General features: G+C 44.3%; 2 protein-coding genes across 6 annotated transcripts; both read left to right on the forward strand.

The window, feature by feature from the left end:
* On the forward strand, positions 1-26395 carry rft1 (RFT1 homolog). Of its 2 annotated transcripts, XR_002474201.2 has the most exons (11): positions 1-317; positions 3656-3741; positions 4211-4327; positions 4450-4741; positions 5107-5241; positions 5440-5700; positions 5839-5983; positions 6164-6269; positions 6350-6599; positions 7080-7463; positions 26376-26395. XR_002474201.2 is itself a non-coding variant. In XM_021609957.2 (10 exons), the coding sequence occupies exons 1-10, from the start codon at positions 255-257 to the stop codon at positions 7242-7244; spliced, it is 1620 nt and encodes a 539-aa protein (XP_021465632.1). In that variant the 5' UTR covers positions 1-254; the 3' UTR covers positions 7245-7545. The 2 variants fall into 2 exon arrangements, 1 of the variants encoding a protein (XP_021465632.1); XM_021609957.2 differs by lacking the exon at positions 26376-26395 and having other exon boundaries at positions 7080-7545.
* On the forward strand, positions 9063-27048 carry LOC110528987 (scm-like with four MBT domains protein 1). Of its 4 annotated transcripts, none has more exons than XM_036983674.1 (21): positions 9063-9197; positions 10267-10362; positions 10449-10537; positions 10665-10908; positions 11072-11160; positions 11318-11561; positions 11817-11911; positions 12097-12198; positions 12354-12513; positions 12605-12687; positions 12993-13119; positions 16312-16425; positions 16539-16581; positions 16726-16790; positions 16878-17020; positions 17199-17308; positions 23657-23832; positions 25264-25439; positions 25678-25911; positions 26011-26139; positions 26234-27048. In XM_036983674.1, the coding sequence occupies exons 2-21, from the start codon at positions 10338-10340 to the stop codon at positions 26372-26374; spliced, it is 2589 nt and encodes an 862-aa protein (XP_036839569.1). In that variant the 5' UTR covers positions 9063-9197; positions 10267-10337; the 3' UTR covers positions 26375-27048. The 4 variants fall into 4 exon arrangements, with proteins under 4 accessions (XP_036839569.1, XP_036839573.1, XP_036839570.1 ...); XM_036983678.1 differs by having other exon boundaries at positions 16881-17020; XM_036983675.1 differs by having other exon boundaries at positions 9094-9160.
* The last annotated feature ends 906 nt before the right edge of the window (positions 27049-27954 follow it).

The raw sequence follows: 27954 nt of genomic DNA on the forward strand, positions 1-27954 counted from the left end.
ACACGTTCTGGTGACGTTGTAGTGACTTTCCATGTGTACGGAAGTTGATAGCATGAAATCTCTAAAGCTGTATGTAGTCAGGTCTGGTCATACGATCCACCAGAAAAGACAAATGGCACAAAAATTAGTACAGATTCATACTTCATAACGCACTTACTGTCCGTATCTGTGAGTCTGCTCCTTTTCACGGTGCAGTTTCTGGAGAAGCCTTGTCACAAGCCTCAAAGGAAGAGGGCTAGCTAGCTAGCTGTACGATGAGTTCCCAAGATATGTTGAAGAATGCCTCCACTCTCGCGTCATACAATGTCTTGCTTCAGGTAAAGTAGCTAGCTATTATAATTAGCTATGCCAAACTCCTTTTTTTCACTTGATAACAATAGTGTCCTTGATAAAATTCCTTATATCCACTCCCTCAGAGTAGCATGTGGAGGACATACTTTTAAGTTAGTTGTAGTGAAATATCCTTTTATGTAGCAATTTTTTCTATTTTATATATTCTATTTTCTAGCAGTTGTTGATACGATTATCTAGCCAATATGCGTTATGCTGTATTTGTCACATGCGCCGAATACAACAGTGAAATGCCTACTTACATGCCCTTAACAAACAATGCAGTTTTAAGAGCGAAAATACGTGAAATAAAAGTAACAAATAATTAAAGAGCAACAGTAAAATGACAATAACGAGTTTGGTATCGGTACAGAGTCAATGTGCGATCGGTTAGCACCGGTTAGTCGAGATAATTGAGGTTATATGTACATCCGTCTCGCTGAGGGAGACTGAGCCTCTTCTGAGCGCAGAGGACCAGAAGTGGGCATCTATTAGCTCAGTGCGCTATCAGGCAGCGGCCCACTCCATTGGCTACAAAGGTAGGAAACATCAGGACTGGTTCGATGACACCATCACAACCTTACTGGACAATATGCACAGGGCTACTCTCAACAGCCCCACATCTGTTACCCTTCGCAAGCAATGGCGCAAACAACCTTGCGTGCTCTGCAGAACAAATGGTGGACGATAAGTCACAGGAAATCCACATTTCTACCAATCAACTAAAGCACATTTATTTTTTATGTAACCTTTATTTAACTAGGCAAGTCAGTTAAGAACAAATTCTTATTTACAATGACGGCCTACCCCGGCCACACCCTAACCCAGACGACGCTGGGTCAATTGTGCGCCACCCTATAGGACTCCCAATCACGGCCGGTTGTGATACAGCCTGGAATCGAACCAGGGTCTGTAGTGACGCCTCTAACACTGAGATGCAGTGACTTACACCACTGCGCCACTCGGGAACCGGGCCCTAGAAGTTGGCCCTAGAAGTCGCTCCATCTATGGCCCAAGAAGTCGCTCCATCACTCCCATGAAAACAGCTGATGGTCTGACTCTCTTGAAGGACTAAAACTAGATCCTGATGAAGTGGGCTGACCACTTTGACGCACTACTCAATCAGCACTTTCCTACAGGCCTTCCTAGAGGTGTTATCAGCTATACGTTCCCTCAAGAACAACAAGACTCCTGGCGCTGACAGCATCCCGGCAGAGCTACTTAAGAAGGGAGGTTACTTCTGCACCAGAATGCTCCACCAGTACATCACTGAGGTTTGGGACCATGAGATCGTCCCTCAACAGTGGCGGGATGCAAACATTGTCACCATCTATAAGAACAAGGGTGACAAGTCCATCTGCGGCAACAGCCGGGGGATATCCCTTCTGGCTGTTGCCGGCAAGGTCCTGGCCACGGTGATGCTCACAGGCTGGCGAACAACATCACAGAGGAACTGCTGCCGGAGTGTGGATTCAGAAAGAACAGGAGTATGGTTGACATGATATTCATGGCACAGCAACTTCAGGAGAAGTGCCGTGAACAACATTAGGACCTTTTCATGGCCTTTGTCGACCTCTTCAAGGCCTTCGACACTGTGAGCAGGGAACTACTATGGGGCATTCTACTCAAATTTGGCTGTCCAGACATATTTATCAACATCCTTTGCCAGTTCCATGATGGGATGATGGCTCGGGAGGCCAGGAGTCCGTGCACTTTGGTTTGAGGCAGGGGTGTGTGCTGGCACCAGTACTCTTTAACATCTTCCTCCTATGTGTCACCCAGCTTCTCCACAAGCTTGAGGACAGCAGCGGGTTGCGGTGGACTTCAGGCTGGATGGAAACCTATTCAACAACAGGAGGCTCCAAGCAACCACCAAGGTTTTGATGGAGTGGTTTCTTGAACTGCAGTGTGCTGATGACTGTGCTCTTGTGGTCCACACTCCGTAAGACCTTCAGTCCATCCTTGTAGCGGCTGTGAGGGTCTATAGTAGGATGGGACTGTCTCTCAACACCACCAAGACAGAGGTGGTCTGCCAATTGAGATCCAGCCCTCCACCCACCATGACTGTCTTCACCATTGAACACAAATCACTGGCAATAGTCCCGTCCTTCAAATACCTGGGCAGCATCCTTTCGGAGGACTGCAGCATCGACCTCAAAATTCAAAATAGGATCAAGCAAGCATCAGCTGCCTTCGGGAAACTCAGACGCAAGGTTTTCCAAAACAGGGATCTCCACCTCCACACCAAAGTCGCCATCTATTAAGCCGTCTGCATCACCACACTCCTTTACAACTGTGAAGCCTGGGCCACTTACAGTCGCCACAACAAGCAGCTAAAGTGATCCCACATAAGATGCCTGCAGGGCATCCTGGGAATCATCTGGTGCAACAGTGTGGCTCATACAGATATACTAAGACCAACTGCAAGAGTATGGAGGCCATGGTCACCCAACACCAACTGCAAGAGTATGTAGGCCATGGTCACCCAACACCAACTGCAAGAGTATGGAGGCCGTGGTCCCCCAACACCAACTGCAAGAGTATGGAGGCCGTGGTCCCCCAACACCAACTGCAAGAGTATGGAGGCCGTGGTCACCCAACACCGACTGCAAGAGTATGGAGGCCATGGTCACCCAACACCGACTGCAAGAGTATGGAGGCCGTGGTCCCCCAACACCAACTGCAAGAGTATGGAGGCCGTGGTCCCCCAACACCGACTGCAAGAGTATGGAGGCCATGGTCCTCCAACACCAACTGCGCTCGCTTGGGTATGTCATTAGAATGTTTCAGGAGCGCTTGCCGCAGAACATCCTGGCCGGTGGTCTGCAGGGGGCAGATTAAGTTCTACAAGGACCAGCTGAAAACGTTGCTGAAGAAATGCAACATCAAACCCACAGACCTAGAGGATGCTGCAGCCAACCGTTCCACCTTGTGGCAGTTCTGCCAGAGTGAGGATCAGAGGTGGGAGGAGGAGAGGAGCACAAAGAGACAGCAAAATCATCTCAGGAGACATACAACCATGCCTGCCCCTCAAACACAGACTGCATATGCCCCACCTGCAATACAGTTTGTGGATTTCGGATTGGACGCTACAGTCACCAAAGAATTCACCATTAACTCAGAAGTGGAAGTTGTCATCGGATACGATGGGCTACCATAAGCAAGTGTGTGTTTGTTGTCCTAAGGCATCAAATATTAAAGTGGCAGAAAGAGATCTAAGTTACAGAGCAATCTCTATTCCACGTGAGATAATCATGATGATGACATTTCTATCCATTGCATATCTATCTATGTGCCTACTGAATAAGTTCCTGGTTATTTTTAGGTCATGTTTCGTGTGCTCACCTTTTTGCTGAACGCATTCACACTGCGCTTTGTGTCCAAAGAGCTGATTGGCGTTGTCAACGTCAGGTAAGATTGTTTTACGCTGTGGCAATTCCATGGTAACAGAGTGATGCTGGGATTCAGTTTTTCACTTTAAAATGTATGCCAAACAAAAAATTATGATAGCAAAGTTAAACAAACTGTACAACTCTATGCACAAGGATGACTTTGAGCAATTTCCACAGAATATTTTACAAAAACATTTACTTGAAGAACAGTGCAGAAGCAAAGTTTAGGGAGTTGTGTGGTTTGTTTAACTTTGCAATCATTGGTTTCGGTTTGATGTACGTTTTAAAGTGGAAAGTGTCTCAGCATCAGTCTGTTACTGTGGAATTGCCTTCTGTATAACATTACACCTGCTGCAATATGAGCTGTCCAAGCCTGCAGTTAAACAAAAACTAACACCACTACATACTGTATGTGCACGTGTGTGTGTGTGTGTGTGTGTGTGTGTGTGTGTGTGCATGTGTACGCGCATGTGTGTTCGTGTATGCAGGTTGACACTGCTGTACTCCACGCTGGTCTTCTTGTCCAGAGAGGCCTTCAGGAGAGCCTGTTTGAGTGGCGGAACAGATCACAACTGGAGACAAGTCATCAACCTGCTATGGCTGACGTGAGTTGGACTATAGGGGAGCAGCTGCACCACAGTGTTGGCTCTGGTCAGAACATATACAGTTGAGTCTTTCATCGGCACTATCTGCATAACAAATGATTGTGTGTGTGCCATCCTCCCAGGTTGCCACTGGGTGTACTATGGGCATCTCTCCTTGTGTGTGTGTGGCTGTGGCTCCTGGAGGTTCCGGATCCCCTGACTATCCCCCACTACGGCCCCGCTGTGGGGCTCTTTGCCCTGGCCGCACTGCAGGAGCTGCTGGCTGAGCCTCTCTGGGTCCTGGCTCAGGCCCACATGTTTGTCAGGCTGAAGGTGGTTGCTGAGAGCCTGGCCATGGTGGCTAAGTGTGTTCTGACAGTGGTGCTGGTGGTCTCTGCTCCTCAGTGGGGGCTCTACATATTCTCTGCTGCTCAGGTACATACGTACGCAGCCCCATCCCTTATACAAAGGATCTTATGTTTGTCTATTTAGCTCAAGCGTTTACCCACCTTTTGCAGAAAAAAATGCATTGAAAGTATAGGCAGCATTGCTTAATTCACCACAATCAGCGTTAACCACTTGTTTTTGTTTTTTTACCACTACATCACTGGTTACAAGGGAGTATGGTTAGAGGGTTGTGTGCATAGAAGGTATTGTCAAAAAGATGAAGTGGTCATGGAGTAAGGTTGTGTTAGTAAATATGAATCTATATAGGAGAGATGGTATTGCATGCAACCCTCATAAATCACTGTGGACGAGTATCTACTTAGCTAACTGTTATACTGGCCTGTCCTTCATAGCTGGTGTACACAGGGTTCCTGGTGCTGTGCTACTTTGTCTACTTCCTGCGTTTCCTGGGCTCTGGGGAGGCCAACAGGAAGTACTTCCCCCTGCAGTGTGTGGCAGACCTGCTGCCCTCCAGTGTTGAAGGAGAGGTAACATTCACCACAACAGCACTAACTGTCACTCACCACATACACTCCTCACTGAGCTAGTATACAGTATACTCGAAAGCAATTGGTTGTATTAACTGACAAATCAATGATAAATTGATTGTTTGGCTCATTCATTCATATACTATGTCAGGTCACAACTGTGTGTGCTATGTCATCCCGTTGTGTGTGTGTCTGTAGCCTGTGATTGACTGGACGTTGGCCAGGCTGACGTGGAGCTTCTTCAAGCAATCCTTTCTGAAGCAGATCCTGACGGAGGGAGAGCGTTATGTCATGACCTTCCTCAATGTGCTGAGCTTCGGGGAGCAGGGCGTGTACGACATCGTCAACAACCTGGGCTCAATGGTTGCCCGTTTCATCTTCCTGCCCATCGAGGAGAGCTTCTACGTCTTCTTTGCCAAAGTCCTGGAGAGGGGGCGGGACGTCAGGCAGCAGAAACAGGTCAGAGGGCAGAGTCAGCCAATAAATACCAGTCACTCATTTCACCATTTGTCAGTGGCCAATGACAAATAAAGTTGTCTGACACACACATTATAGCTCATGCAGGTGCATTGATGCCACTTGCTGGTTGGTCTGCAGGAGGAGGTTGCCATAGCAGCTGAAGTTCTGGAGTGTCTGCTGAAGCTGGTGCTTGTGATTGGTCTGATCATCACAGTGTTTGGTTACGCCTACTCCCACCTGGCTCTGGACATCTATGGGGGATCTCTACTGAGCAGTGGTGCAGGTGAGTCAACTAACCAAATTAATCAATTAATTAAGTGAGTCAACCACCATAGTCAACTGAATCACTGGAGTTATAGAGAGATAAAGGAACTTATTCAGCAATGATTGGAATAATCTAATTCCTCAAGCTACTGGTTTTATGTGAGTGGTTGTGTGTAATGATATTTGTGTTATATTGAAGGGCCCAGTCTGTTGCGATGCTACAGCTCCTATGTGCTCCTACTGGCCATTAATGGAATAACTGAGTGCTTTGTCTTTGCTGCCATGAGCAAGGAAGAGGTTGACAGGTGAGAAAAGGCAGGCACACACAGACACACACACACACAGTGTGTATCATGTTGTTTACGTTGTCCTCGTCTGTCCCCAGGTATAACCTGGTGATGTTGGCTCTGTCTATCTCCTTCCTGCTCCTGTCTTACATGCTGACGTGGTGGGCAGGGGGCATTGGCTTCATCCTGGCTAACTGTCTGAACATGGGCCTGCGTATCCTTCACAGCCTGTTCTACATCCACCGCTACTTCCTGTTAAGCCAGTGGACGCCTCTGCGCGGCCTGAGGCCCTCCCCTCTTCTGCTGCTAGCTCTGGCTCTCAGTGCAGTCCTCACTGCTCTCTCTGAGGTACCACACTATAACTGTTCTCCTCACAGCTTTACTGGACACGCCAGAGGAGGCTGGTGGGAGGAGCTATACGAAGACAGGCTCATTGTAATGGCTGTAATGGAATAAATGGAGCTGAGTCAAACATGTGGTTTCCATTATTTCTGATGTGTTTGACACCATTCCATTAATTACATTCCAGCCATTACAATGAGCCCATCCTCCTATAGCTCCTCCAACCAACCTCCTCTGATTCATCCCACATACTGTATACACCATCCAATCACATATCAGCCAATCACACTTAAGTCTGTCTCTGACGTTTAATGAAACAGTTATTGTTTCTACCTTACAATCATAGAAATAGGAGTTAGTATACAAATTATATATTTATTCTTCTCAAATAATCAGAGATAATAGTGAGACAGATTGTCTCATCTGTCTATGTATTTATTTACCATAGAATCCGATTTCCTATCTGTCTGTACTCTGCTGTTTCAGGGTGTGTTCTGTTGTGACGGAGGATGGTTACTAAGGCTGGTTCACATCGCCGTGGGAGCCGGGTGTCTACTGGGTGTACTTGTCACTGTCCTTCTCACAGAGACAAAACTTGTTCAGTTTGTTCGGACTCAGCTCTTACCTCGCTATGGGAAGAAACACACCTAAACCTGCCCAGCAGAGGAGTAACCTGCCAACTATAATGAGAGAGAGAGAGACAGGATAATCCGAATGGCAGAAGGATACATAGATCTGAACACAGTGACTTGGAGGGGAATGTGGAAACAGCTGCAATCCTATGTGACCCTGTCATGGACTGAGGGTGAAGTTGGAATGAGCAGCTCACTGGCCAAAAATGTGTGTGTGTGTGTGTGTGTGTGTGTGTGTGTACACAGTAAGGTCTAAAAATATTGGCAACATTGATAAAGATGAGCAAAAAACACTGTATAAAATAAATACATACAAATACTAACCTATATTGTATGCTCAAATTTTGGGGAAATTATATTATTATATACTTTATTATATACTAATACAATTGCTCAGAGAAAGAGATTTAAGAGTAATGTTTGTTTTTTCTCAAAAAGATAGTGGTCAATACTCCAGCACCCCTTGCGAGGATAATGGCACTGAGCCTTTTCCTAAAATGTTTTATGAGATTGGAGAACACATTGGGAGGAATCTTAGACCATTCCTCCATACAGAATCTTTCCATATCCTTGATATCCTTCATCTGCTGTTATGGACTGCCCTCTTCAATTAAAACCACAGGTTTTCAATTGGGTTCAAGTCTGGAGACTGAGATGGTCATTTCAAAATGTTGATTTTTGTGGTCAATTAACAACAAAAAAATGTGGATTTTAATGTGTGCTTGGGGTTATTGTCTTGCAGGAAAATCCACTTGCAGCCAAGTTTCAGCTAAATTGTCCTGGTACTGGGTAAAGTTCATGATGCCGTTGGGGCCCCAGGACCAGTGGAAGCAAAATAACCCCATATCATCAATGATCCACCACCATATTTTACACACTTTTACTGCATATGCATCTGTCTTTTGACACCAAACCCAGCACTGGTGTGCATGGCCAAATAACTCTATTTTCAGCTCATCTGACCATAGCACTTGTTCCAGTCCAAATATGTTTAGCAAACTCCAGGCAGACATGAAAATAGAGCTCTTTTTGTGTGTACAGTATGAGCAAGCACTGAAAACACTGTTTCACCTGCACATTGTTGATTTTTAAAATGTAAACTGCTTGAGAGTGGTAGGCTATTTTGTAACCAAATTAGGTTTTGATAAATAAAAACAGGTGGATTTTGACAAATTGTTATTTGTAGCCTATGCCAGATTAAATACACTGTATTAGGGAAATTTGTCCCATATCATTGTATAAAAAAACATTGCTAATTTACTCTGCATGGCAGCGAATATTGTCTAGTATCAATCAATCATTGAAATTTAATGGAAGGAATTGCGTCGAGTTTCCCGCCAACCCACATCCATCCTTTTGTGCTTCTCGTGATGTTGTTGCCATGGAAACGGAGCAGTCAGACCTACTGCACGAGCCCCCACCCTGAGAGAGGATAAAAGGCTATGGAATCAAAAAAGTACAACCTGGTCTTTGGCCTACAAAATTAGACTTTGATTTAAAAGAACATGGGGAGGGGAGATACAAACGAAAAGTTGCATTTAGGATAGAGAATTGATGCAGAAAAATGATCTCGAGATAGGTCTGTATTGTATTTAATTTTTTGTATTAACTAGTGCTTTATTGCATGGCTCACGACGACTGGCTGTGTATGCTTGTTTTCTTATGCTTTATCCTTGTTCGGTCAGCGGGTCGTTGTTTGTGGCAGGATATAAATTGAATTGATTTATCTTATGAATTTGTAATTTAAACAAAGAGAACACAATGCCTTGGGCAGAGTATGTCAATATTTTACCTATAATCGCTCAAATACATTAACAAGTCCATCAGTGCGGGACGCCTCTTGACAGCACCAGGTTGAGAAAGTGAATGATCGAGCATGCGCAGTTGAGGTTCGTGCCATATTGGAACGAGGCAGAGGACAGGAGAAAGACGGGGGTAACGTTTTAAATTTACTTGGAAGAATTAGGAAAAGGTGAGATTCACGTACGTGGACAAAATACTTACCTATTATTTATTATGTACTATTTTCAGCTGCCTTGGTGGCTCCCGTGTGTTTCTTCCTGGTGTCAAATAAGCTGTATTGTGCTCGACTGAGTAGGCAGCGCCATACCCATACTTGACATTTCAGTTGTTAACTTGCTCGTGGTCAGTGGAAACGGAGCATCAGTTTCGCGCGCCCGATCAATCTCCTCTCACTGACTTTAATATCCACGATCAACATTGTAAACCCGTCATAGGCAAGCCAGCTTTTGTTATTCTCTTTTCAATGTTGTCAATTAAATGTTACTCGAACACAATATAACATTGAAAGTTGGGGTGGCGCATTACGCCTTTGCCTGCAAGATTGTGTCAACAGTAGATTGCAATATTGCTGATGCTGACATAAACTATCCCTGAAAAGTCAGACTAGTTTTTTCTAGATTAGTGTTTTATCTGATGTTTGTTTAGCTTGCGATGTGTCATTGCAAGCGGCCTGATGTAGTAACATCGTAAACATTTTAACATTGTAGTTAATACACAGTACAGCCTATTACACTGTTTCACTGTAGTCTATGGCTGGCTATATGTGACCAATGACATCCTTGTATGTGACCAATACTATATTGACTGCTTCTTACAGCCATTTTCGTAACCAAATATGAAGATATTATGTGTAGGCTGACATTAGCATTTTTGTGCTGAGTTTGTCACGGTCAACCAACACCTTTTCTGAGATAAGAATATATCTTTCAGCTACTGGCGGGAACACCTGTCGCGAGGCAGAGGCTGCTAGGGTGCAATTTATAACCTCAAAAGTGCAGACTCCACACGCATTGCGATCACATCCCATGATCGTTTGATATTACTGCTTTGACAGGAAGGGGTTTTTCAGCTTGAGTTCAGGAGGGAGGGGGGAATGGGTGTATAATATGAGATGGTGGACTTGGAACTGTATAAGTGTGTAATATGTGAAATCTAAAGGCCACTGAGTACCAGGCCCTAAACAGATGTACCTCTACAGAGGTGTTTATTTAACATCCTGTCTTTTGTAACTTTTTCAGTTGGATCAAAGTGGTTTTAGCTACTGCTAATACAGTCTCCTGGGTGGTGTTGGGAACACAGTGGGGGCATCATGAACCCCGAGACACAGGAATCTGGTGAGTCTCACAATGGTTGAATGGCAGAGGTGTATTCAGATGAAATTTCTGTCTTTGTAAATAAGTTTGTGTGTGTTTTTCAAAAGGCGGCTCTGAACTGGAGTCTGACTTCAACTGGGATGAATATCTGGAGGAGAATGGAGTATTGGCGGTTCCACATCACGCCTTCAAACATGTAGGTCTTATCACACTGCATCAGGGCCCATTTGCAGATATGGTACTTATATTTAGGGCCCAGAGTTTTTTGTGGTCATGGCCCAATTTATTGTATATCCACATACACACCCTTCCCTCCCTCTCAGGTGGACCGTAGCCTGCAGACAGGGCTGGCTCCAGGGATGAGTTTGGAGGTGTGTGTGCGTTCGGAGCCTGACCAACCCTACTGGGTGGCCACCATCATCACCACCTGTGGCCAACTGCTGCTGCTGCGCTACGAGGGTTACCACGACGACCGACGAGCAGACTTCTGGTGTGACATCAGGAACTCTGACCTCCACCCTCTGGGCTGGAGCAGACAGCACAGGCAACCAATGAGACCGCCTGAGGGTGAGTAGGGGGTGACATAGGGTTTGATGGAAATAGACATTTGTGTTGCTGTAGACCGGTTTGGCCCTGTGTTCAAATAAATGCATTGGAAAACTTAAAACTTTTCATACAGGAATGTACTGGATGTCGATGTACAAAATGTATAAATATGATGTGTGTTCAGGTGTCCGTGAGAAACATGCTGACTGGGAAGCTGTCCTAGAGGAGGCTCTGGCTCAGGGAGGGAGTGCACCAGCACACCTACTGGAGGGGGTGAGTCTGGGGGGAGGGAGGAGCGGGGAGGGTAGGGACACTAGGACCATAACTATAGTTGGGACCTATTCAACATTACTAATAATTTCAGAACAGCTTGATTGTTTAGTGTCAATAAATGTAAAAAATAAAATAAAAATTCTCTGTCTGTATCCAGGCCCAGACAGGGGGAGACCTGTTCCCCCTGGGGTGTTGTGTGGAGCTGCAGGACAGTGTAGACCCAGGGGTGGCCTGGGGGGCCCAGGTGGAGGACAACATAGGGGGCCGGCTGTGTCTGCGCTACACTGGGACGGAGGGGCTTACTCAGTCACAGACCAGGCGCTGGGTATTCTACCTGGACCCCCTCTTACACCCACCTGGCTGGGCTGAGGAAAACCGCTTCTCTCTCACCCCACCTGCTGGTAAGGAACAGAACTGCCTTTGCACCTTGTGGCGCTGTTGACCAACCCTGGTTTTGGAAAACTACAGAGTAAACACAAATACACCTCAATCAATGAATCATCAAGATATTGTTGAATAAGATGTGTTAATGCTGGGCTGGTTGCCTGGTGACCACTGTTGTAGTGTGTTTATTTATTTATTTGTGTGTGTGTGTGTGTGTGTGTGTGTGTGTGTGTGTGTGTGTGTGTGTGTGTGTGTGTGTGTGTGTGTTGCAGTGCTTCGTGGTTTGCGCAGCCAGACAGAGTGGGAGGAGGTGAGAAAGAACATTAGACAGCCTAAAGAAGAAGCCATCAATGAAGACTTCTTTAAGGTATTTTCTCTCTTTCTCTCTCTCTCTTTCTCTCTCTCTCTCTCTCTCTCTCTCTCTCTCTCTCTTTCTCTCTCTCTCTTTCTCTCTCTCTCTCTCTCTCTCTCTCTCTCTCTTTCTCTCTTTTCCCCCCACCCTCTTTCTGTGTCCCTCTCCCTCTGGCATATCTCCTGTGTGTGTGTTTGTAGGACAGGCCAGTCCTCTCTCCTCACTGCTTCTCTGAGGGGATGAAGTTAGAGGCAGTGGACCCCGCTGCCCCCTTCAACACCAGCCCAGCTACTGTCACCAAGGTAACGCTTACATGTCACCATAGTAACACCCTCACCTCATCCACACAGCATCCGTCTTCTCCTGATAAGTGTTTACCAATGACACAATTATCATATGGTAGGTTTCCCCTAGTTGTATGGGGCTGTAGCAGTGATGCCATCATTGTGTTCCCCAGGTGCTGAGCGACCAGTACTTCAGGGTGCAGATGGACAGCCTGCAGGGAGACAGTGAAGGGGCGGGGCCTGGCTTATCCTTACTCTGTCACTATGGGAGCACCGGAATCTTCCCTGCACAATGGAGCCTTAAAAATGGGGTACCCCTCAGTCCCCCTCCAGGTAGGGCAGAATACACTCACCTCAGGCATTCTACTGATCCAGTGAAATGGATCACAGAATTTACTGTGTCCCTGGGTATGTGGGTGTGTAGGTTACCAGGGCCAGAACTTTGACTGGGCGGATTACCTGAAACAGTGTGGAGCGGAAGGAGCGCCAGAGAGCTGTTTCCCCGTGGTGAGACACACACAACCACACACACATGTTTGTTTTACTATCCTTTTTGGGAACAAACAGTTGATTCCCATTCAAAATCCTATTTTTCCCTAACCCTTATCCTAACCCAAAACCTAACCCTAACTGTAAAATTAACCCTGAGCCTAAAATAGCCTTTTTCCTTGTCGGGACCAGTGAAATGTCCCCACTTGTACAAATGTTCCTTGTTTTACTATCCTTGTGAGGACTTCTGGTCCCTACAAGGATAGTTAAACCAAAAACACACACCACTCCAACTGATATGATGACAGGTGTTTTCTCCCCAGGGGCAGAGTGATCATGACTTTGTTGAGTCCATGAGGCTGGAGGCGGTGAATCCTGTCTCTCCTGAGCAAGTTCACGTGGCAACCGTAACCAGGGTCAGAGGTCAGCACATCTGGTTGCATCTGGAAGGTGAGAACAGAACAGCTGGAGGAGAGAGAAAAGGGCTGTGTTGGAGGGATGTAAGGTTTTGGGGGAGGGGCAATAATGTTGTTGGGTGTTAATTTCACCTACCAGTCTTATTATATATACAGTAACAGTCAAAAGTTTGGACACACCTACTCATTCAAGGGTTTTCCTTTATTTTCCTTTATTTTTGAAATAACACATATGGAATCATGTATGTAGTAACCAGAAAAGTGTTAAACAAATCAAAATACACTCAGCAAAAAAAGAAACGTCCTCTCACTGTCAACTGTGTTTATTTTCAGCAAACTTAACATGTGTAAGTATTTGTATGAACATAACACGATTCAACAACTGAGACATAAACTGAGCAAGTTCCACAGACATGTGACTAACAGAAATTGAATAATGTGTCCCTGAACAAAGGGGGGTGGGTCAAAATCAAAAGTAACAGTCAGTATCTGGTGCGGCCACCAGCTGCATTAAGTACTGCAGTGCGTCTCCTCCTCATGGACTGCACCAGATTTGCCAGTTCTTGCTGTGAGATGTTACCCCACTCCTTCACCAAGGCACCTGCAAGTTCCCGGACATTTCTGGAGGGAATGGCGCTAGCCCTCACCCTCTGATCCAACAGGTCCCAGACGTGCTCAGTGGGATTGAGATCCGGGCTGTTCGCTGGCCATGACAGAACACTCACATTCTTGTCTTGCAGGAAATCACGCACAGAACGAGCAGTATGGCTGGTGGCATTGTCATGCTGGAGGGTCATGTCAGGATGAGCCTGCAGGAAGGGTACCACATGAGGGAGGAGGATGTCTTCCCTGTAACGCACAGTGTTGAGATTGCCTCCAATGACAACAAGCTCAGTCCGATGATGCGGTGACACACCGCCCCAGACCATGACGGACCCTCCGAATCGATCCCGTCTCAGAGTACAGGCCTCGGTGTAACGCTCATTCCTTTGATGATAAACACGAATCTGACCATCACCCTTGGTGAGACAAAACCGCGACTCATCAGTGAAGAGCACTTTTTGCCAGTCTTGTCTGGTCCAGCAACGGTACGTTTGTGCCCATAGGCGACGTTGTTGCCGGTGATGTCTGGTGAGGACCTGCCTTACAACAGGCCTACAAGCCCTCAGTCCAGCCTCTCTCAACCTATTGCTGACTGTCTGAGCACTGATGGAGGTATTGTGCATTCCTGATGTAACTCAGGCAGTTGTTAATGCCATCCTGTACCTGTCCTGCAGGTGTGATGCTCAGATGTACTGATCCTGTGCCGGTGTTGTTACACGTGGTGTGCCACTGCGAGGACAATCAGCTGTCCGTCCTGTCTCCCTGTAGCGCTGTCTTAGGCTTCTCACAGTACGGACATTGCAATTTTTTGCCCTGGCCACATCTGCAGTCCTCATGCCTCCTTGCAGCATGGGACCCTGGGCATCTTTCTTTTGGTGTATTTCAGAGTCAGTAGAAAGACCTCTTTAGTGTCCTAAGTTTTCATTACTGTGACCTTAATTGCCTACCGTCTGTAAGCTATTAGTGTCTTAACAAACGTTCCACAGGTACATGTTCATTAATTGTTTATGGTTCATTGAACAAGCTCTGGAAACAGTGTTTAAACCTTTTACAATGATGATCTATGAAGTTATTTAGATTTTTACGAATTATCTTTGAAAGACAGTGTTCTGAAAAGGGAACGTTTCTTTTTTTGCTGAGTTTATATTTTAGATTCTTTAAAGTAACCACCCTTTGCCTTGATGACAGCTTTGCACACTCTTGGCATTCTCTCAACCAGCTTCATGAGGAATGCTTTTCCAACAGTCTTGAAGGAGTTCCCACATATGCTGAGCACTTGTTGGCTGCTTTTCCTTCACTCTGCAGTCCAACTAATCCCAAACCATCTCAATTGGGTTGAGGTCAGGTGATTGTGGAGGCCAGGTCATCTGATGCAGCACTCCATCACTCTCCTTCTTGGTCAAATAGCCGTCATGCAGCCTGGAGGTGTGTTTTGGATCATTATCCTGTTGAAAAACAAATGACCGTCCCACTAAGCTCAAACAAGATGTGATGGCGTATTGCTGAAGAATTCTGTGGTAGCCATGCTGGTTAAGTGTGCCTTGAATTCTAAATAAATCACAGACAGTGTCACCAGCAAAGCACCATCACATCTCATCCTCCATGCTTCATGGTGGAAACCGCAAATGCGGAGATAATCCGTTCACCTACTCTGCGTCTCACAAAGACACGGCGGGTGCAACCAAAAATCCACAATTCGGACTCATCAGACCAAAGGACAGATTTCCACCGGTCTAATGTCCATTGCTTTTGTTTTTTGGCCCAAGCAAGTCTCTTCTTCTTGGTGTCCTTTAGTAGTGCTTTCTTTGTAGCAATTCGACCATGAAGGCCTGATTCACGCAGTCTCCTCTAAACAGTTGATGTTGAGATGTGTTTGTTACTTGAACTCTGTGAAGCATTTATTTGGGCTGCAATTTCTGAGGTGCAGTTAACTCTAATGAACTTATCCTCTGCAGCAGAGGTAACTCTTGTGTCTTCCTTTCCTGTGGTGGTACTCATGAGAGCCAGTTTCATCATAGCGCTTGATGGTTTTTGCGATTGCACTTGAAGAAACTTTTAAAGTTCTTGAAATTTTCCGTAGTGACTGACCTTCATGTCTTAAAGTAATGATGGTCTGTCATTTCTCTTTGCTTATTTGAGCTGTTCTTGCCATAATATGGACTTGGTCTTTTACCAAATAGGGCTATCTTCTGTATACCATCCCTACAACACAACTGATTGGGTCAAATACATTAAGAAGGAAAGAAATTCCACAAATTAACTTTTAACAAGGCACACCTGTTAATTGAAATGCATTCCAGGTGACTACCTCATGAAGCTGGTTGAGAGAATGCCAAGCTTGTGCAAAGCTGTCATCAAGGCAACGGGTGGCTACTTTGAAGAATATAAAATATATTTTGGATTTGTTTAACACTTTTTTTGGTTACTACATGATTCCATATGTGTTATTTCATAGTTTTGATGTCTTCACTATTATTCTACAGTATAGAACATAGTACAAATTAAGAAAAACCCTTGAATGAGTGGGTGTGTCCAAATCTGTTTTACTGGTACTTTACATATTCTATTCAGCCACATGTTCAGCCACTCATAAACTCCCCTCTGCTTTGTGTGTTCTTCTCAGGGTTGAAGCAGCCTCTCCCTGACATCATCACTCATGTGGACTCCCTGGACATCTTTCCAGTCAGTTGGTGTGAGAGTAATGGCTATCCCCTCCAACACCCCTACAAACCTAGAGGTCAGGCTCCAACAAGAACCTCCTGACCATTTTGGTGATTGGTCTATATCAGTGTTTTATCTGAAGGTTACTGGCATGTGTAGATGTTGACTTTTGTTCCTGTTCTGTTGCAGCTCAGAGGAAGAGCCATGTGACCGTGGTGCAACCAGAAAAGCAGTGAGCTTTGCAGACCTTGATTATTACAGAGAGCGAGAGATTAGAAATTAAAAAAGCAAAACTTCCCTCTACTGTTACCCAACTTTGTAACGTGTGTTATTTTATTTTTAACTGTATGTTTATTTTGGTTTGATCCGATTGCAGATCTCCACTTAAAGCCACGGCCCCTGATGCAGCGAGGCAGCAGGATCTGAACCAATCGGAGAACGGTGAGTGTAATTCCTTGTGAAAAATCATTTGTGCAAAAATAATGCGTATGAGAAAATCTTACATGTGTGTGTGACTGTCTATGTCAGCAGCTCAGGGTAACGGGAAGTACAGCTGCCCAAAGATCTATTTCAACCACCGCTGTTTCTCTGGCCCCTACCTGAACAAGGGCCGTATCGCTGAGCTGCCCCAGAGCATTGGCCCTGGCAACTGTGTCCTGGTGCTGAAAGAGGTGAACGAGAGAGCAGCACACCTCTACCAGCTCCTCTCTATCTTACACAGGCACTACTGTAGATGACAACTCATTGTTATCCCCATACAGATACATATTCTATTTCATTCTGTGGTGTATCCTACCATGTCATGTTCTATGGCTTTCTAACCCCCCTGTATCTTGTCCTGTGGTCCAGGTGTTGACTCTGCTGATCAGCTCGGCCTACAAGCCCAGCCAGGTGCTGAGGGAGCTGCAGCAGGACCCAGAGCTCAGGGGGCACGGCCAGGGAGAGACTCTGAAGGCCAAGTCAGTCTACCCACCACACTATAACACCATAATAATGCTACCTTAAACTCACTAGGGTACGTGGGACGCTAGCGTACCACCTGGCCAACATCCAGTGAAATTGCAGAGTGCCAAATTCAAAACCAGAAATACGCATTATAAAAATTCATAAAACATACAAGTGTTATACATCGGTTTAAAGATTAACTTCTTGTTTATCCAACCACGGTGTCAGATTTCAAAAAGGCTTTACGGCGAAAACATACCATGCGATTATCTGAGAACAGCACCCAGCAGACAAATCATTACAAACAGTTACCAGCCAAGTAGAGGAGTTACACAAGTCAGAAATAGAGATAAAATGAATCACTTACCTTTGATGATCTTCATATGGTTGCACTCACAAGACTCCCATTTACTCAATGGGAACCAGGAACAAAACGACAACAGCCACCCTCGAAGCAGCGTTACCCATGCAGAGCAAGGGGAACAACCACTCCAAGTCTCAGAGCGAGTGATGTTTGAAACAATATTAGCGCGCACCCCGCTAACTAGCTAGCCATTTCACATCACATTGTTACACCAGCCTAATCTCGGGAGTTGATAGGCTTGAAGTCATAAACAGCAGAGCTGCTGGCAAAACGCACGAAAGTGCTGTTTAAATGAATGCTTACGAGCTTGCTGGTGCCTACCATCGCTCAGTCAGACTGCTCTATCAAATCATAGACTTAATTATAACATAATAACACACAGAAATGCGAGCCTTAGGTCATTATTTTATTTTATTTATCCGTTATTTTACCAGGTAAATTGACTGAGAACACATTCTCATTTGCAGCAACGACCTGGGGAATAGTTACAGGGGAGAGGAGGGGGAGGAATGAGCCAATTGTAAACTGGGGATTATTAGGTGACCGTGATGGTTTGAGGGTCAGATTGGGATTTTAGCCAGGACACCGGAGTTAACACCCCTACTCTTACGATAAGTGCCATGGGATCGTTAATGACCTCAGAGAGTCAGGACACCCGTTTAATGTCCCATCCGAAAGACGGCACCCTACGTTTATTCATTAATATGGTCGAATCCGGAAACTATCATCTCGAAAACAAGACGTTTATTCTTTCACTGAAATTCGGAACCATTACGTATTTTATCTAATGGGTGGCATCCATCAGTCTAAATATTCCTGATACATTGCACAACCTTCAATGTTATGTCATAATTATGTAAAATTCTGGCAAATTAGTTCGCAATGAGCTAGGCGGCCCAAACTGTTGCATATACCCTGACTGCGTGCAATGAACGCAAGAGAAGTGACACAATTTCACCTGGTTAATATTGCCTGCTAACATTAATTTATTTTAACTAAATATGCAGGTTTAAAAATATATACCTCTGTGTATTGATTTTAAGAAAGTCATTGGTGTTTATGGTTAGGTACACGTTGGCGCAACAACAGTCCTTTTTTTGCGAATGCGCACTGCATCGATTATATGCAACGCAGGGCACGCTAGATAAACTAGTAATATCATCAACCATGTGTAGTAATAACTAGATTATGATTGATTAAGTTTAATGCTAGCTAGCAACATACCTTGGCTTCTTACTGCATTCGCGTAACAGGCGGGCTCCTCGTGAGGCAGGTGGTTAGAGCGTTGGACGAGTTAACCGTAAGGTTGCAAGATTGAATCCCTGAGCTGACAATGTTAAAAATCTGTCGTTCTGCCCCTGAATAAGGCAGTTAAGCCCGTGTCTTTGGCTATGCCGGATTAAGTGATATGACATACTATTCTATAAAATAATTTCTCCGTAATTGATATTACCTGATTGAGCTAATCATGTAAATGTAATTAACTAGAGAGTCGGGCACCACAAAATGATATTTATAGAGCTGTTATCTTCCAAATAAACTCTTAAAGACCGAGGTAATATTTTACATCAATAGCAGTCAATATTAATTGTCATCTTAATTCAGTCTCAACTGAAAGTTGTAAATTCTTGGTTATCTGCACGAACCCTGGCTAACAAGTTGAATCAGCAATACAAAATTGGGTTTAATTATTTATTGACTAAATACCTAACTAATCACACAGAATTACACATACACATATTTAAATCATAACTTGATTACAAATTACGTCATAAAGGAAAACATCCTTTATGTCTCTGCTGGTAAATTGAATATGTTGTAGTAACGTCGTTGTGTGGTAGACGGGATACTCTGTCTGTTCCTTCCTAACCCTCGTTTGCAGCTGCTGTTGCTAACTCAACGGCTAGGAGGTATCACTTCTGTAGTGAATAAGAGTTCAAAGTTCATACCATTCGCAACCAAAGCTCACACTGATGTTGGCTTCGTTCTGTTGTTATTATCTGAACCATTCTGACATTGGACTGTTGTCCTCGGAACAGGAGGTTATATTGTCGTCAAGGGCTTATATAGGAAGGGAGAGGAAGGCGTGTTTGAAAAGTTTTATAGCCCATGTCCCTTCACAGGGGCGGGGCCACTGATTGAGCAGAGTCCTATCTCATGAAAACCCAAATCTCACATTTTAGAAGTTAAAATCACATTTCATCCCATCACGAATAATTTCATATTCAAACATTTAAATTGAACAACAATTCCATGTGAATCCGATAACTACAATGTGCAGACTTTCCACTGTAGAGTTTGTCATCTTATCATTGATGAGAATGTCTCAGATGACAACCGAACCGACATCATATTCATTAAGTACCACCGCATACGTTCAATTGGTTGGATTACCAAAATATAGTTCATTTTCCCCCACCTTCTGATGTTCCCATAATCTCTATGTTAACCAAGGGTTTTGCAAATGTAACATCAGTAGGGTAGAGAGAGGAAAAGGGGGGAAGAGGTATTTATGACTCATAAACCTACCCCCAGGCCAACGTCATGACACCACCGTTCCTATGCCGTCATTGAAAATAAGAATGTTCTTAACTGACTTGCCTAGTTAAATAAAGATTAAATCAAGGTGTAAAAAAAAAATAAAACATCTGCAAAATCGCCGTCCAAAATGACCGATTTCCGATTGTTATGAAAACTTGAAATCGGCCCTAATTAATCAGCCATTCCGATTAATCGGTCGGATATGTGGTTTCCAGTTTGCATAAAGTCCAGTGTAGTTCTTTGAGGGCCGTTGTTCTATCGGCTTGAGGGGGAATATACACACCTGTGACTATAACCGAAGAGAATTCTCTTGGGAGGTACGAACAAAGGATCCAATTCATGGTCGTAATGCTGGTGAATTACCACAGCCCTGATAACTAAAAGTTATGTAATAAATTTAAAAAATTGGGGGGGGGGGATAATAATGTAAAAAATAACACACAAAAAAAACAAAATACTGCAAAGTTGCTTAGGACCTAGAAGCAGAGCTGCCATATCTGTCAGGGCCATCTTGCCATTCCCCACCAAAGTGCCCCCTGAGCTCTGGGTCCTGCTGTAGCTCCCTCAGCACCTGGCTGGGCTTGTAGGCCGAGCTGATCAGCAGAGTCAACACCTGGACCACAGGACATGAGAGGATAACGGGTTACTAACATATTCAAAGATTGACATATTTTAATTAAAAACATTATTTTGATGAATTTATTCATACTATTTCATCCTTCCACAAGATCTAGTCCCAAGGCAAATCTAGGGTTGCTACTCAAGCCGGCTGGTCGTTTGTTCTATCGGTTCGGTTGCCAGAGATGCAACCCAGTCTTCTGTATCTATGGACGCGACCCAGTCGTTCGTTCTAAATGTTCCATTGCCATACTGGCTGGAAACTTTCTTATCCCTTCCTTGCTAGCTAGCCAACTACGGCTAGGTGACGTCAAAAAGTACAGCCAGAATAACAGCAAAGTAGCTGCATTTGCATTTGTTTAAGCTGTTTTCTAGTGATATTTATTTGGACACATCCATAACAATGAGTTAATGAGGCTGATTTCACCTGGCATAGAAAATGTGCTCTCTCGTCAGGACATTGTTGTTCAGAGGACCTAGCCAACAACACAGCTCACACAATTTCTTCAAAATGAAGCTGGAAAGACTGCAAACTAGCAGCAGTAAATTTTGTCTTACCTTTTTTCAACTGACATTTCTTTGTATATATCCACAAAAATGATGCCAACTGGCTGAGAAATGCTGCCTGCCTGTCTGTCTCGTCCCGATTCCCGACGCGCTCATTACTATGGGACTACTGGAGATCGAATATGAATATTGAAACAATGTTGCAAATGTCGGATAGACAAACAGCAAGGTTTGTACAAATCTACGCTGTTGAAAACTAAATGTTAGTCTAAAAGAAATCTGAGATAATGTCAAGAGGCTTTTTATAGTGGAGATCGAAATTATAAATTGCCTGGCTGGGCTGATGAGACAGTGGATTGCGCAGTCAGATGGAACAGAGTAAATAGGTATTTTAATGTCATAAGATTTTAGCCGGTGGTAACTTGTAGAATAGACACCTGCTGGAATGCGCTTTTAACCAGTCAGCATTCAGGATTAGACCTACCTGTTGTATAATTGCTGTTTAGATTATAGTATTTACTGTACAGTATTGTGATAAAATGAGAAACCATACACAATTTATTTCTGTATGCTGTAGATTTGGTCTATTCTAGGTCGCTATGTATGCACCATAACGCCACTATATACAGTGCATGGCAAAGTATTCATCCCCCTTGGCGTTTTTCCTATTTTGTTGCATTGCAACCTGTAATTTAAATTGATTTTTATTTTGATTACATGTAATGGACATACACAAAATAGTCCAAATTGGTGAAGTGAAAAAAAAAAAAATAACTTGTTTAAATTATTTTTTTTTAAACGGAAAAGTGGTGCGTGCATATGTATTCACCCCCTTTGCTATGAAGCCCCTAAATAAGATCTGTTGCAACCAATTACCTTTAGAAGTCACATAATTGGTTAAATAAAGTCCACCTGTGTGCAATCTAAGTGTCACATGATCTGTCACATGATCTCAGATTATATACACCTGTTCTGAAAGGCCCGAGAGTCTGCAACACCAGTAAGCAAGGGGCACCATAAAGACCAAGGAGCTCTACCAACAGGTCAGGGACAAAGTTGTGGAGAAGTACAGATCAGGGTTGGGTTATAAAAAAATACCCGAAACTTTGAACATCCCACGGAGCACCATTAAATCCATCATTTTAAAAAAAAATGAAAGAATATGGCACCACAACAAACCTGCCAAGAGAGGGCCGCCCACCAAAACTCATGGACCAGGCAAGGGGGGCATTATTCAGAGAGGCAACAAAGAGACCAAAGATAACCCTGAAGGAGCTGCAAAGCTCCACAGCGTAGATTGGAGTATCTGTCCATAGGACCACTTTAAGCCGTAAACTCCACAGAGCTGGGCTTTACAAAAGAGTGGCCAGAAAAAAAGCCATTGCTTAAAGAAAAAAATACGCAAACACATTTGGTGTTTGCCAAAAGGCATGAGGGAGACTCCCCAAACATATGAAAGAAGGTACTCTGGTCAGATGAAACAAAAATTTAGCTTTTTGGCCATCAATGAAAATGCTATGTCTGGCACAAACCCGACACCTAACATCACCCCGAGAAAACCATCCCACAGTGAAGCATGGTGGTGGCAGCATCATGCTGTGGGGATGTTTTTCATCTGCAGGGATGGCAAAACTGGTCAGAATTGAAGGAATGATGGATGGCGCTAAATACAGGGAAATTCTTGAGGGAAACCTGTTTTCAGTCTTCCAGAGATATGAGACTGGGATGGAGAATGACCCTAAGCATACTGCTAAAGCAACACTTGAGTGGTTTAAGGGGAAACATTTAAATGTCTTGGAATGGCCTAGTCAAAGCCCAGACCTCAATCCAATTGAGAATCTGTGGTATGACTTGAAGATTGCTGTACACCAGCGGAACCCATCCAACTTGAAGGAGCTGGAGCAGTTTTGCCTTGAAGAATGGGCAAAAATCCCAGTGGCTAGATGTGCCAAGCTTATAGAGACATACCCCAAGATACTTGCAGCTGTAATTGCTGCAAAAGGTGGCAATTATGCACGCTCAAGTGTTCCGTTTTTTTGTCTTATTTCTTGTTTGTTTCACAATAAAAAATATTTTGCATCTTCAAAGTGGTAGGCATGTTGTTTATATCAAATGATACAAATTCCAGGTTGTAAGGCAACAAAATAGGAAAAATACCAAGGGAGGGTGAATACTTTTGCAAGCCACTGCATGGTAGTAGTCGAGTGACACTGAGGATATACACACTCTCTGCTGCATAAACATCATACTGGAAGAGATGCTCCCTACCACATTGGTGTCTGACAGACAGTAATGGATCAGATTCTGCTCTGGACCATGTTGTGGTTTGAAGGTACAAAGGGAAGAGTTACCGGGCCACTGTGGGGATTGCCCGTACAGCTGACCAGGTGGCTGAGTTCTGCAGGAAGACGTGTGTGAGGCTGGAGTGCTGCCCCAACCTGATCGCACCTCACATGGTGCTGGAAGACTGCTCGGAGAACTGCTCCCTTCTCACCAAGACCAAATACAGTACGTGATACCAAACATGCACACACGCATACATACAGTACCAGTCAAAAGTTTGGACACCTAGGGTTTTTCTTTATTTTTTACTATTTTCTACATTGTAGAATAATAGTGAAGACATCAAAACTATGAACTAACACATATGGAATCATGTAGTACCCAAAAAAGTGTTAAACAAATCAAAATATATTTTTTAGGTTCTTCAAAGTAGCCACCCTTTGCATTGATGACAGCTTTGGACACTCAACTGGAACTGGAATGCTTTTCCAACAGTCTTGAAGGAGTTCCCACATATGCTGAGCACTTGTTGGCTGCTTTTCCTTCACTCTGCGGTCCAACTCTTCCCAAACCAGGTCATCTGATGCAGCACTTCATCACTCTCCTTCTTGGCCAAATAGCCCTTATACAGCCTGGAGGTGTGTTGGGTCATCGTCCCACTAAGCGCAAACCAGGTGGGATGGTGTATCGCTGCAGAATGCTGTGGTAGCCATGCTGGTTAAGTGTGCCTTGAATTCTAAATCAGCGACAGTGTCACCAGCAAAGTACCATCACACCTCCTCCATGCTTCACGGTGAGAATCACACATGCAGAGATCATCTGTTCACCTACTCTGCATCTCACAAAGACACAGTGGTTTCAACCAGAAATCTCAAATTTGGACTCATCAGACCAAAGGACAGATTTCCACCGGTCTAATGTCCATTCCTTGTGTTTCTTGGCCCAAGTAGATCTATTCTTATTATTGGTGTCCTCTAATAGTGGTTTCTTTGCAGCAGTTTGACCATGAAGGCCTGATTCACGCAGTCTCCTGTGAACAGTTGATGTTGAGATGTGTCTGTTACTTGAACTCTGTGAAGCATTTATTTGGGCTGCAATTTCTGAGGTGCAGTTAACTATAATGAACTTATCCTCTACAGCAGAGGTAACTCTGTGTCTTCCTTTCCTGTGGCGGTCCTCATAAGAGTGAGTTTCGTCATAGCGCTTGATGGTTTTTGCGACTGCTTTTAAAACTTAACGTTCTTGAAATTGTCCGTATTGACTGACCTTCATTTCTTAAAGTAATGATGGACTGTCGTTTCCCTTTGCTTATTTGAGCTGTTCTTGCCATAATATGGACTTGGTCTTTTACCAAATAGGGCTATCTTCTGTAAACCACCCCTAGCTTGTCACAATGCAACTGATTGGCTCAAACGCGTTAAGAAGGAAAGAAATTCCACAAATTAACTTTTAACATGGCACACCTGTTAATTGAAATGCATTCCAGGTGACTACCTCATTAAGCTGTTTGAGAGAATGCCAAGAGTGTGCAAAGCTGTCATCAAGGTAAAGGGTCGCTACTTTGAAGAATCTTAAATATAAAATATATTTTGATTTGTTTAACACTTTTTTTGGTTACTAAATAGTTTCCTTGGTGTATGTCTATGTGCTCTATAGCTCATTACTATGGTAAGCAGAAGACCAAGCGAATCAGCCTTCCCCTTGGTGGTTACACCAACCTGGAGAGCAGCACCAAGCAGGGGAGCAGGAGGAAGAAGAAAAAGCCCCTATTTGTCCTCAAGAAGAAACACCTGTCTACCTCTGTAGACAGCACCCCTGCTGGCTCCCCACTGGTACTGCACATTCTTACGTTCATCTCCATCAACTGCCATTAACTTAATCATCACAGAGAAGCCAGAAGAGTTGCCCCTAACTATTGGTCCCGGGTCAGATGTTATCTAACGGTTAAGGTTAGGATTTGGGGTAGGTTGCAGAGAAATCTGATTATAGATCTGATGTTACGGGGAACTTTTATATGAAAGGAGCCAGTATTCAAACTAATCATAACTGTCCACATTTCTTCCACCCCAGGCTAGTGGAGAAGAGGAGGACCTGGATGAGGACTACTCTCTGAGTGAAGAGGACTCAGGCTCAGAGCCGCAGGATGACTATGAGGTATCAGAGAGGAAGTCCCAGCCCCCCTCTCCCTCCCCCTGTCCCACCCCTATAGAACCTCGCCCCCGGGACAGACCCCGTCGCCAGCGCAGGAAACCCGCCCGCTCACCCTCCTACTCAGACGATGAGAACGGGCCCACCTTACCTAAGGTAGTGGTGGTTACATAATTATGCACACAAATACACACACACACACTGATCCTGGAACTATATACGTGTAACCTCCCCTTTGTGTGTGTTCTGTCTCAGAGTGGGCGGGTGGAGGTGCAGGAGAAGCTACATCTGGACAGCAGTCCTCTGGGCTGGAGCATCACTGATGTGACCCGTTTCATCAGAACTACTGACTGTGCCCCGCTGGCACGCATATTCAGGGACCAGGTAGGAGTGACGCACACACCAGGAAAAACACACTCACATACACACACTCACAGTGTGGTAATTTTCTGAGCCATGTTGTTGTGCGTGTTGACAGGAGATAGATGGCCAGGCCCTGCTGTTGCTGAGCCTGCCCACAGTACAGGAGTGTATGGGGCTGAAGCTGGGCCCTGCCATCAAACTGTGCCACCTTATAGAGAGGGTTAAACTGACATTTTACCAGCACTTTGCCAGCTGAGGTGTGTGTGTGTGTGTGTGTGTGTGTGTGTGTGTGTGTGTGTGTGTGTGTGTGTGTGTGTGTGTGTGTGTGTGTGTGTGTGTGTGTGTGTGTGTGTGTGTGTGTGTGTGTGTGTGTGTGTGTGTGTGTGTGTGTGTGTGTGTGTGTGTGTGTGGTTGGTCTCAAGCTCATTACTAAGCCATATCACATCCAGCGTTGTTGTAATGTACAGTATGTGCTGCTCCAGGATGGACACAGCTTATAGCCTCAGCTGTTCACCCTGGAATGTGACTGGATTCTGTATCGTTCAGGGATTTTATGTTTACAGTGCCTTCAGAAAGTATTCACACCCCTTGACTTATTATACATTTTGTTGTTACAGGCTGAATTCATAACGGATTAAATTGATTTATTTTCTCACCCATTTACACACAATACCCCATAATGACTAATTTACATAAGTATTTTCACCCCTTAGTCAATGTTAGAATCACCTTTGGCAGCGATTACAGCTGTGAGTATTTCTGGGTAAGTCTCTGGGTAAGTCTAAGGGTTTTCCACATTGTTCAATATTTGTAAATGTTTTTTTATTTTATTTGTTGAACTCTGTCAGGTTGGTTGTTGATCATTGCTAGATAGCCATTTTCATGTCTTGCCATAGGTTTTCAGGCTCATTTAAGTCAAAATTGTAACTAGGCCACTCAAGCATTTAATGTCATCTTGGTAAGCAACTCCAGTGTATACAGTTGAAGTCGGAAGTTTACATACACCTTAGCCAAATACATTTAAACTCAGTTTTTCACAATTGCAGACATTTAATCCTAGTAACAATTCCCTGTCTTGGGTTAGTTAGGATCACCACTTTATTTTAAGAATGTGAAATGTCAGAATAATAGTAGAGAGAATGATTTATTTCAGCTTTTATTTCTTTCATCACATTCCCAGGGGGTCAGAAGTTTATATACACTCAATTAGTATTTGGTAGCATTGCCTTTAAATTGTTTAACTTGGGTCAAATGTTTCGGGTAGTCTTCCACAAGCTTCCCATAATAAGTTGGGTGAATTTTGGCCTATTCCTCCTGACAGAGCTGGTGTAACTGAGTCAGGTTTGTAGGCCTCCTTGCTCGCACATGCTTTTTCAGTTCTGCCCACAGATGTTCTATGGGATTGAAGTCAGGGCTTTGTGATGGCCACTCCAATACCTTCACTTTGTTGTCCTTAAGCCATTTTGCCACAACTACGCTTGGGGTCATTGTCCATTTGGAAGACCCATTTGCGATCAAGCTTTAACTTCCTGACTGATGTCTTGAGATGTTGCTTCAATATATTCACATCATTTTACTCCCTCATGATGCCATCTATTTTGTGAAGTGCACCAGTCCCTCCTGCAGCAAAGCACCCCCACAACATGATGTTGCCACCCCCATGGGTGGGATGGTGTTCTTCAGCTTTGCAAGTCTCCCTCTTTTTCCTCCAAACATAACGATGGTCATTATGACCAAAGAGTTCTATTTTTGTTTAATCAGACCAGAGGACATTTCTCCAAAAAGTATGATCTTTGTTCCCATGTGCAGTTGCAAACTGTAGTCTGGCTTTTTTAT

Source organism: Oncorhynchus mykiss, chromosome 7 (assembly GCF_013265735.2).
Source record: "Oncorhynchus mykiss isolate Arlee chromosome 7, USDA_OmykA_1.1, whole genome shotgun sequence".
Classification (NCBI taxonomy): Eukaryota; Metazoa; Chordata; class Actinopteri; order Salmoniformes; family Salmonidae; genus Oncorhynchus; species Oncorhynchus mykiss.

Excerpts from the sequence above, each read along its gene's own strand:
- rft1 (XM_021609957.2), top strand. The coding sequence starts at position 255 with ATGAGTTCCCAAGATATGTTGAAGAATGCCTCCACTCTCGCGTCATAC. Across the intron at positions 6,270-6,349 it reads AGCAAGGAAGAGGTTGACAG|GTATAACCTGGTGATGTTGG; the intron begins GTGAGAAAAGGC and ends GTCTGTCCCCAG. Across the intron at positions 6,600-7,079 it reads TCCTCACTGCTCTCTCTGAG|GGTGTGTTCTGTTGTGACGG; the intron begins GTACCACACTAT and ends CTGCTGTTTCAG.
- LOC110528987 (XM_036983674.1), top strand. The coding sequence starts at position 10,338 with ATGAACCCCGAGACACAGGAATCTG. Across the intron at positions 16,791-16,877 it reads TCTGAACCAATCGGAGAACG|CAGCTCAGGGTAACGGGAAG; the intron begins GTGAGTGTAATT and ends TGTCTATGTCAG. Across the intron at positions 25,440-25,677 it reads CCCCTGCTGGCTCCCCACTG|GCTAGTGGAGAAGAGGAGGA; the intron begins GTACTGCACATT and ends CTTCCACCCCAG.